Consider the following 12,259-nt stretch of genomic DNA (forward strand, 5'->3'; position numbering starts at 1 on the left):
ATAAAGAAAGTTAGAAATATTTCTTTAAAAAAAGCAAAAAAAGAAAAGTTTAAAGTTTCTTTCATACCAAAAAAATCTCTTATTTTCTCAAACTTTTCTAAAACTACCTATTATTCTAATCCAAGATCAATACTGAAGGGAACTTACAAAACAAATAGAATTGATGTCTTCTTAAAAAAAATACCAAAAAAAAAATTAAAATTTCAAAATTTAAACTTACCAATATCTTACCTTTAAAGTTGAAGAAAGTCTAAGGATTTCAAGTTACTGATTTACAAAAGAAAAGTCCAAGTATTATCCAGATGTCATGAAGTTCATAAGCCCAAAAAGGTGATATTTAAAGTTCAAAACTAAAGGAACTGGATATTTATGAAAATTTAAAAACAAAAATTAAATCAAAGTTTTTAAGCTTTCTGCTTTAAAACTTATCTTAGGTAAAAGAAGAGATGAGAGAAAGAAAGGTAAAGAAAAAAGGAGAGGGTACAAAAAGTAGAATAAGATAGAAAGGTAAGAAGAGTGAGAAAAATAAAGAGGAAGAACTAGTATCATTTAAAGAAAATTGTGGCTAGAAAAATGAAAAAATGAAAAAGAAGTAAAAAAAGAAATAAATGAAAAAAGAAAAAAAGGAAAATGAAAAAAAAATGAAAAATAAAAAAAAGAATTTTACTGCATTCCTCTTTTCATAATTTCTAAGGAAATTAAATAAAACATTTCATCTATATCTCAATATACATTCTTTATATTGGATTTACTTTTTCACTACAAATCCTAATATAGTTTTATTTCTTTAGAATTTTTCCAATTACTAATATAATATAGTAATTTATCAATTCATTATATTACTTATTTTCTTATAATAAGCTTTAATTCATTCAGTTTTTAGATACTTTAAAACCTTTTTATCTATCTTCAAGTTTAGATCTTTAGGAATACCACATAGGTATCCAATTATATTAAGATAGTTAAAATAATTTATATGTCAAACTATTACTAGTAATATCTGCCACTTGTTAGCATAGAAAAAAGGTATAAGTAATCAGATCATTTTCAAATTTATCCATTTTTTCACTTAATTTGAATAGTGTTGTAAATGATTGTCAAGAGTTGATATGTTTTTTGATCAATTTTGGAAAAGCTCAAATAAAAATTTGAGTTGCATTTTATAATAATACTTAATGCATTATGCTTTATAATTAGATCATGAGTACAAGTACGAGTTGTTGTAGACAAATCATAATCATAATCATAATGTATATGCTTATGCTTCTTTGACATCAAAAGAATAAAATTGCGATTTAGAGCTTTCTGTGCTACTTTTATTGTAAGTTAAGTTAGACCTTCAAAAAATAGAATCATAGAGTAAAACTGATCTACATACATAAAAAAATAAAATTTTTTTCATATGATAATTATTTTTATTAATTAATAAATTAAATATCACTGTTAAAGTTTAAAAAAAAAATTCATACAAATTGTATTATATGAAAATTAAATTTATTTTTTATTTTTTTTTATACAATAAATACAATAAATTATTTTTATTAAATTACATAAAATTTTGATTTTAAAAAAAAATTTAAAATTTTTTTATTTTTTTTCATATAATTATTATTTTTATTAATCAATAAATTAAGTACCATTTAAAGGTTCAAGAAAAAATTCATACAAATTATATTGTGAAAATTAAATATCATTTTTTCATTTTTTTTTAAAAAGAAAATTATTTTCAATAAATATATTTTCTAATTTTTTTGTACAATAAATATAATAAATTATTTTATTATTTTTTTTTCATAAATTGAAATTTTTAATGATCTACTGTACATAAAAAAATGTCACTTGATTTATTTAATTTTTTTTTTTAATAAAAAGAAAATTACTTTCAATAAATACTAACTGTCACCCATTGCTTTGCATTAGGACCAATGAGTTTTTTTAAATAGAAAGATTTAGTATTATAATGTAATACTAAGTAAGTTAAAGAAATTTTTTGTTTATAATTAAGAATTTAATATGGTAATAATTAGGTAACAAAAAAATATGTATTAAACTATATTTATAATATTAGAATGATATAAATAATAAATTATTTTTAAAATAATATAGCTATTTATATTAATGATTTGATGTTTGAGTGTAGAGTGAAATTCAGATTATTAAGAATTGTGAAAAAATAATTTTCAATAAAAGTTGATTAATTTTTTAGAAGTATTTTTGAAAAAACTTTAATATTATGAAAATACTACAAATATTTTTATTAATTAATTATAAATTTTATAATTATTTTTTATTATTTTATATTATGTTCAATTTTTTTTCAGTTTGAAAAAAAACAAAAAATTTAAAATTAATAATCAAAAAAAAAAATTCTGATTAAAGTAAAATTTCATTAACTGAAATTGTATTAGTTGATTGGAATATCACGGATAAATAAATCAGGTGGAGGCATATCACAGTCACAGGTTTTAATCATATTGCATGGAATTTCAAGTTACACAATTCAAATTATACTAATCCAAATATCAGACAAATTTTTTTGTAGTTTTTAGATATATAGATTTATCAAAAAATTTATTATAGATTTAATTACAAAATATCTATATAATTAAAAACAATTTCACTAAAAAAAATTTATCAAAAACATTGAAAAAAACAATCTCATAAACAAAAAATAGTTTACACTAAATTGAAAAAAAAAATCTCAATAAATAAAAAAAGTTTTCACTAAATCAAAAAAATTCTCATTAAAAAAAAAATCTTGAAAAGGCTATAGGACATAGTTCTATAGTCTTGTCCTAAACCAAAAAAAAAAAATAAATTGTATTTTTTTGGTTAAAAAAAAATTTGATAAATTCTGAATTTCTGATTAAAAAAAAATCCAATAAAAATAAAACAAAACAAAAAAGAATAAGAAAAAATTTTGGTTAAGTTAATCAAAAGAAACAATAATGATAAAGAAAAATAAAAATTAATAAAAAAAAAGACTAAAAAGGTACCGTATATCACGGGCCATAGTACCTATCCTCCCTATGCATAGTACCTTCCTTGAAAATTTCATGGAATTGTATAGTACCTGAAGGGATATTTTACAATTATCTTATGATCTAGTTATCAGATTTGGGCCATCTTTTTTTTGTTTGATAGCTCTCATTGAGCTCTTCAAAATAAAAAAAGATTGTTCAAATTGGGCTAATAGATCGTGAGATATTCGCAAAAAACAGAATTTTTAAGCTTTGTTTAGTACTTGGGGGTACAGGATCAAACCCCGATTTTTGCAAGATATCTGGGGTACTGTGATCTGCTATATACGGTAGTTTCAGTTTTTATGGTAAAAACTGAAAAATAAAAAAAACTATTATTAGTTTGTGGTAACTAAGAAAATAGAAATAACTGCAAATAAATGCAATTAATAAGAAAAATTATACTTTTTTTTGTTAGTATTAATCCATCAGAATAAAAAAAAATTAAGTTAAAATTTTAATTAAGTGACAGTTCGGTACCCAATAGGTAAAATTTAATAATAATGGTTTACGCAAATCATTGCCGAAAATGGCTAAAACCCGATTTTTGTTAGATTGACGTCTTCTCACGTGATATTTAATGAAAATTCTGAATACAGCAATAAATAGTGTCAATCCTAGCCAAGCCACTTGCAAAGTTTGAAATCGCTAAAGTTCATCGTCATCGACTTTACTATAGAGAAACACGACATTCCGACCGCAAATTTCCAGCTGATTCAAATATTGAGTGAAATATTTTTGAATAATTTTAACCACAACCGAATTGTATTTGGTTTTTATTTGATTTTAAAGCCTTTATTTAGTTTTATTTATTAGTTTTTGCGTATAATTTCTTGTATTTCGTTCTAATATACAATTTACATTTCTGCTTATTATAAAGAACTCTCATCACGAATATCTTTTACCATATTTTCTGTAGCTTGTTCTTTGAAGGTTCGTGCATAAGTTGAAATCCAATTTTGTATTGTTGTTATCTTAGGGACATCTTCAGCTTCTAATTCCCCAGATTCAACAAATTTCATCAATTCATTATACATATCCTTTGCTAACATCTTATCTTTTTGGTTGAGATTTCCATTCAAGAAAAAACTTTTTAACAACTCCTTTACTTTCTTTTTCATCCTTTTTCCTTTCCCTTTTCCTCCAAATTTTTGATTGCTTTTTAGCGTCCATCCCATAGGAAATTGAAATTTTACGTCAATAGAACTAATTCAATACAAAACATGTAAGAAATTAATTTGAATTATATTTGTTTTAAACTTCACATTATTTACCTTGCATCTTCTAATTCATCATTTTCATTATTATTATCCATAAATTCTGGTACAATAGGATCAACCGTATCTGTATCTATAGAATGCATTAGCCAAAGGCTCTTAACGAACCTAAAAAAAATATTTTTTACAATTGATCACCTGGCAGAGTTGGAATTGGAATTGTCCAAGCTGATTCAGGTTCAGTTTGTTCAGAAATTTTTGGATGGGGACGAACAATTGGTTTGGTGCAAAGTTTGGCAATTGTAGAAGGAGAGAAATTGTTCCATGGTCCAAAATGTGGGAGTGATCGTGCACATATGTAACCTATCATTTCACCAGAAACTGGCCATTTCCAATAAAACAAGTTTGAAATGCCCTTTATCGTTTTGACATTTGATCCCAATTGATCTCGATCTGGTTCTAAATTTGCCAATGATGTACCAGATAAATGTTTAGCCGCCTCCACTATATCTTTTCCTTCACGAACATCATATCCAATTCGAACATATCTTCTAATTGAATGGGCAATCTAAAGGTAAATATGATTTTAATGTGTAATTTATTACACAGCAATAAGCAATAGAATACTTATTGCAGCATGATGGGAATCAATAGTTGATTTAGCTTCGCCTGGTTCAAGAAACTGCCAATCACGAACTTCAATTTGGTACCATTCATTCCAATGTGCAATTATAGCCATAAGTTCTGATGAATGATAATGTGCTCCATTGTCTGACATTATTCTGATCCATTTTGGTTTATGTTTTATTGTTTCAAAAACAGCTTCAAATGAAGAGGCGGTAAACCAAGCATCTTACTTAGTATCAGTTGACCAGTGATCATAAGCTCTTATCTCTAATTCCTCACAATTTTCTTTTTTTCTAAACATTAAGATCGTATAAAGGGTCCATCCTCTTTTACCAAAAAACTCTGCCTTTGTTTCTCGAGCAGATCTTGGCAAAATTCTTATCTTGTAATCAGCAACAAATAATGCACCATCCTCATCAAGACTTGCCAAAGTAGCTTTAAATTGAGAATTCAAATATATCTTTCGTGTTGAATGGGCCAAATAATACTGTAAGTGTTCTTTAGTTTCTTCTAAAGTAGCTATTTGATCTTCTTTTATATATAGATGCATGAATTCAAAAAATTCAAAAAATTGGTCACATTCTGAGCATCGTGAGTTATGATTTTCAAGACAATTTCCAAAAGCATATGGCAAACAATGAGAAATACAAGAATCATGTTTTGTTGTACCATCAGCATTAACCACTAATTCTCTTTCATAACCACGACGCAGATGACGTTTCAAAGCATCAATTTTTTGTAATACACTATTCTAATGATGTGATAAATAGGTAAATTACGATTATTATGTATTTTATTACAATAATATATTTATCAAAGAATATTTTTTTACTTACTAGTTGATCCTTTTGTAAAAATGTATTGCGTGCAATAGCTATTAAGGATTCAAATGGAATATAGCCATAATCATTACAGGTAAGACAAAGTCCACCTATATCATCTCGATATTTAATATTACTGCAGTTTGCTAATCAACCCATAAATGATGTTTTTTTCATTCCATTAGGAAAAGTTTCTTCAAATTTTTTCCACAATTTAATTTTTTGATCACGCATATATAATATTGGTAATCCATTTTTATCAACCTGGTAAGAACTTTGTGTAACTATACTTCGATCTTGAAAAAACATTAAAAATTGTTTTTCTTTAACTTCTGACATACGTTTAACAGTTCTTTTTGTTTTTACTAAGGTTGGTACTCCTGGACCATATAGTCTTGCGTGTTTTCGTGCAGAATTGACTATATCATTTCCTACTTGATGAAAATAAAGAATTGAAAATCAATGATGAAGAATTGGGATTGATGACAAAGAAAAATTAGTGATTGGTGATGATGAAGAAATTGGAAATTGGTGACAAAGAAAATTTGGAGATTGGTGACGTGACAAAGAAGAATTGGTGACGAAGAAGAAATTGGAGATTGGTAATGAAGAAGAATTGAAGGTTGGTGACGAAGAAGAAATTGAAGATTTGTGACGAAAAAGAATTGAAGGTTAGTGACGAAGAAGAAATTGGAAATTGATGGTAAAAAGGTTTTACCTTAAGCTTTTCTTTGAGTTTTTTATATGTAAAATTTTCAGCAATAATTGAAAGAATTCTTATTTTTCCATCAATTCCTTTTTTATTTGCCTTTAAAGCTTCTTGCAGACTTTTCCAAAGTATTTCACCTTCACTATCAGGCTGAAAAGAAGATTTCTTTTCTACCAACAATAACATTCCTGATTTATAAAGATTTGCTAAATTGTCTCTATCAGATAAAGGATCTGGTGCTTTTGTCCAAAATTCGATTATGTATTGTTTTTTTGTAAATGGAGTAATATTAATACAACCAGAGGCACGAAACATTGCTCGCCATGCACCTAATTCTTTTTCTTGAAACTGATAATTAGCTGGATAGATTTGAAATAAAATATTAGGAAATTGAATTATTGTATTATTTTGTTCGTACCAATTCTTAAATAATTTTGACCAATCTGAAAATGGACTGGCAATTTTACGAGTTTTTATTTGTTGTCTAAATATAAGATTCAACTTATCAATATCATTCCAATCATTGCTCGTACATGTGATTGAATTATTTCTTAACTTGTCCAATTCTTGTTGAACATATGAATTGGTAATTCCAAATAAAGCTGCCCCGTCAAACTTGTTAAGAATATTAATAGACTTCCAAATTTCGTCAGGAGTAATTCCTTCGTTATGGTATTGATTAATATCGCCATCATAAACATCTAAATTACAATTATCTTCTATAGATTATACAAAAAGTGATTGTTTGCCCTTATATTTTGTTATAAGTGTAGAAAGAAATCCTGGACCAGCACCGTAACAACCTTTATGAGATGAAATACCAATTTGACTAACCACAATTAAAATTTGATCTATACGAATAAAAATTGGAATAAATAAAATATCAGACAATAATTCATTAATAATTATTTCATCATCAAATCCCATAACAACCATTCCCGAATACTCTGTCTTATTCTTTCTAAAAACTTGTTTATACGTGTTGTTAATAGCTGCAGAAGCCGATTGTTGAATTCCAGAATCTTTGCCATTACAAAGACAACGAAAACTTGGCTTGTGTGTTTGTTTATTATCAAGAATTGTTATTGCAAAGTTCTCATCATTTAAACAGCAATTAATAGACATAAACATTTGATAGGGTATTGCTTTAATGCAGATTTGATTAGACTTAACGCTAGTTTCGCTAGTTTGGTTAAATTTGCGTGGTTCCTACCAATATCGTGCATGAATACCATAATGTAAGTCTTGTATAATATCTCCCTTGGCTAGAAGAGTTATTGTATACTGTTTTTTTTTACTCATTAGAAAAATTTTAATATAAAGAACGGAACATTCCAAAAAACGGTTTTTTTATTAATACAAAGCCCGTAAAATTAATTATAGATTGCCGATCATTTTATCCTAATGAGTGATGATTTATCCCTTAACTGAAAATATATTAGTTTAAAGATTGGTTATTATAGTCGGTTAATTATGATATAATAAATACAAAATAAACTGAACGCAAGAATATCACACTTTTTAATGTTACACAATTCAAAGTTATTTATACAGGGCAATCTAAATATGACAAAATTTTTTTAATTAGATAGATATTTAATTTTTTGTACAATAAATACAATAAATTATTTTTATTAAATTAATATAAAATTTTAACAGTAATTTTAAAAAAAAAGTTTAAAAAATCTATTTTTTTTTCATAAGTAAATTGAAATTTTTAATGATCTACATAAAAATTTTTTAAAATATGTCACTTGATTTATTAATTTTGGCTTTTTTTTAAAAAAAATATTACATTACCAAATAAAATATTTTTGTTTTTTATTATTCAATAGTTACAATAATTATTATTAAATATTTACTATAGAATAAATAAATTATTATTTAATATTTACCATAGAATATCAACTATTTTAAAATTAACCAATTAAAATTTAGAACATTTTTACAGTGATAATTTGATGATCTACGTGAATAAAATTTCAATCTTATATAAATAATAAAATAATATTTATTCAATTACTGATTTTTTTTGTTGATTTTTATGAAAAAAAGTTAAAAAACGTATCATAGTTTTTATTTAATAAAAAAATTATTTGATTTTATTTTTTTTATTTTATACAATAATTAAAATGATGGCAAATATTTTTTCATTTGAAAATTTATTAGCTAATCAACAAAATCCCAAACAATTACTAATAAATTTATTATATACTTGTCAAATTTATCTTTTAGACAATCAAACAAATTTTTATTATTTTATTATATATATATATAATAATAAAATACAAAATATAATTTTACATAAACATTTCATATGTTAAAAAATTTCCAAAAAAAAATTCCTATAAAATTTAGATAATTATTTTCACATATAATTAAAATAAATTTCCCAACTATTTAATAAAAAACTTATATAAAGATTATTAAAAAAAATGTTTGTATTATTTTTTTATCTATAGTAATCAAAAATACCAGCTTAACTTTTCATAATCTTATATATTACAAATTATAAGAAATCTACTGTGCCAAATTTTTTATTGGTTCTGCAACTGGCATAACTGGCATAATAAAATTAAATGAAAATGATTCAATACAATCATTCAATATAACTAATTTTTATCCAATTGATCCTTCAACATCATGTTATATCCCAAAACTAACAAATACTAGCCAAGTTCTATTAGTAAATAATTGTAAATTTTCGTTGGGAAATAACAATGAAATTGATGTAAATATTTTTTTATTATTTTTTAATTTACTTTTTATTTTTATTTATTTTTATTTTATTTTCTTTCATCTTCATTTATGATTTTATTATCATTATATTATATTTTAATTAAACAAATAACAATTGCACATTAAATTATTGACATTATAACAAGGTTGTCCAAAGACGGAGTTTCTGGTATTAGACGTATTTCTAGTTAGTAAATAAAATTAACAATTTAATAATTTAACAATTTATTATGTTTATTTCTTTTAATATCTTTAATTATAAATTCAATTTGGATAATCTTCTTTCAATATATTTTAATTACAATTTTAAACTTGGATAGTCTTTCTTAAGTGTATTTTATTTTTTTTTAAATTCATTATTTAATTATTATCATTTTTTACAATAAAATTACAATAATAACTCTTTATTAACAATTAAATAATTATCAATAATTTCTGTTTAATATTTTAAGCAAAAGCTTTTAAATCTAAATCCAAAACTCATTCTTTTTATAATAATTTGATATTTTACTAAATATTCTATAATCTCTCAATTCTTTAATTTTTCAATTATATTATAATGATATAATCTTTCTATCTACTTCTATCTATTTTTATAACTAATAAACTATTTATAACTTAATTATAAATAAACCAATCTAAATATAAATAACTATAAAAAAAATGTGGATTCTGTGATCACCTGATATTAAAGATAGGGTCACAAGGCTAAAATGATTTGTTATAAATATAGTCTACCTACAAAGTTAAATGATTATTTAATAATGCATACATGAGATACTTTATGTATGATAAGTGGTTTGTAGTTTAATAATATTAGAGTAGTTTATAGAATTATACTTTGTATACAATTTCTTTTATTTTTACTTTAATAAACTGCAAATATACTGTGACAAAAAAAAATAATAATTATAAATAAATATAAATAATCTATAAATAAATATAACTATAACTAAATTTTTATATAACTATCAAATATTATATCTTTAAATTATCTCAAATAAATATTCTTCCCTTAGATAAATACTGATTTAACTGATCATATAATTTTTGAATATTTGCAGCTATATTATCTATAAAAATATTTTTTGAATTTTTAAAATTTTTGACTGAAATATTATTCTAATTATAATTAAATAATATTATTATATGTAAATTTATGAGTAAACCAAGTTTCTCTTAGATTATAAAGGTTGTTATTCAGATAGTTTTTGAGAAAAACAGGAAAGTTTGATTTTATAAGTATAATACAATTTTATTGGTTTAAAAAGATTTTTTTTAGTCAATTTTCAAATTTTAATGTGATTAGTATCTACTCAGGTTTGTTTTATACATTTATTATTTAAATTGAAATTTTGAAAAAAAATTATGATGTATTTTTTAACTCTGGCCAAAATTATAATTTTCGGCCAGAATTAAGTGGTGTGGTGATGATCACCACTAGCAACACCCAATTTTTAAAATTTTTTCTTGTACTTGTTATTTTTTTAAAAACATTTAATTTTATTTGCTTTAAAATTTTTAATAAATGCAAAATATACAATGTAATATGTACTTTTTAATTAAATAACTAGTGATCATAGAAAAATATAACACAGCTTTTCGTCAAGACAAATCAAATGGATTACTGAACAATGTTAAATGATTAGTTATTAATACATTACAGTCAGAACTTAATATAATGATTATGTGATACAATGAATTTATGATAAAGTAATTTTTTATGATTTTATCTTAAACTTATAAATTTTAATATACAATTTTTTCATTGATGGAGAGTTCATTATTATTGAGTTCTAACTATAGTACTAATATCCCAATTTTTGTTTGCAATGTATTACATGTATAAAAATTTATTTGATTCTGTTAAGCCACAAATTGAAGAAATTGTATTTCTTTAATTTTATTTTAAAAACTAGGAAACAGAAACCATCGCGCTTATTAAAAAAAATCGGTTACAAAAATAGCATAATATAAAAATACGTAACACCAAATAAAATACAAAATCATCAGTGAAACAAGTAAAAAAGTGATTTACATAAATACTAAAGAAAGGAAAAAGCAGGGGTATTTAGTGAGGTGACGTCAGCGGATGGACAGAAGGAAAATTTCATGAGTTAATCCAAATTTTTGGTTCGTTATAAGTGCTCTACAATAGAAAGTCCTTCGCTACGCTCCGGACAAACAACTCTGTTTTCTATAGAATTGGAAATTTGGAATTCAAAAGGTATTTATACAGAATAAATCTTATATGACTAATTGACTATTAATATTCTTAATTATATTATGTGAATATTTACATTTATTACATTTTTTTCTCTATAATTTCTACTGCCAGTCAAAACTTGATATAACGAACCCTCCATTCAGGCAATTTTGAGATAAAACAAATATTTTATTATATCTGATTTATATATTAAAAGGTATAAAAATTTGGTATATCTAAAATATACTTATAATATTATAATATCAATACAATGTAAACTTTTAAATAAATGCACGACTCATAGATATCAGGTGATCTGCTGCGCTGAATTGTGTTGGCCGAAACTAAGTTAATTCCAATACTGATCTATGGTTAACGGTTATATGTGATGTCATGAAATTTATAATAAAGTCAGTATAATTTCACGTGAAGTTAAATATACTTATGCCTTATGGAATACATATGTATATTATTTTTAATAGAATTTAATTATTTTCTTAACTAAAATAACTTATTTAAAATCGAATATTTGCAGAAAATGATGACCCGCTACTTATTCCACGGTGATCGATTTGTTTAGCTATAGAAATACCTTTGGATCTAAAAACAAAGAAACTGATCAAATTTATAAAGCTACTTTCAAATTACTTAGACGATTGAAATGCATGCCGATTGTAAATTTAAAAACATTAAGTGCAAAAAGAATTTTTTTTTAAAATAAAAATGAACAAAAAATATAGAAATTTAAAAATTAATTATGTTAACCGTTGTCTACTGAAATTCATTATTCAGCCATCAATTGATTCACTATTAATATAAATAATTCGAGCCTTAAATTAATAAATGCTGATTGCTGAATGAAAGAATTCAAACTGAAATAATTCTTATTATGAAACAACTGAGTTTTTAAAACAGAGGCA

General features: G+C 23.7%; 1 protein-coding gene across 1 annotated transcript; it reads right to left on the reverse strand.

Annotated features, from left to right (window-relative positions):
* Positions 1 to 3,892: 3,892 nt before the first annotated feature.
* On the reverse strand, positions 3,893 to 7,525 carry OCT59_009822 (uncharacterized protein; the record flags this gene model as incomplete). The annotated part of the gene is made up of 9 exons (XM_066132630.1): positions 3,893 to 4,226; positions 4,295 to 4,370; positions 4,436 to 4,788; positions 4,843 to 5,019; positions 5,095 to 5,615; positions 5,701 to 5,831; positions 5,976 to 6,119; positions 6,532 to 7,113; positions 7,198 to 7,525. 9 exons carry the CDS (start codon positions 7,523 to 7,525, stop codon positions 3,893 to 3,895), a joined length of 2,646 nt encoding a protein of 881 aa, XP_066000255.1.
* Positions 7,526 to 12,259: the final 4,734 nt, after the last annotated feature.

Source organism: Rhizophagus irregularis, chromosome 18, assembly GCF_026210795.1.
Source record: "Rhizophagus irregularis chromosome 18, complete sequence".
NCBI classification, from domain to species: domain Eukaryota; kingdom Fungi; phylum Glomeromycota; class Glomeromycetes; order Glomerales; family Glomeraceae; genus Rhizophagus; species Rhizophagus irregularis.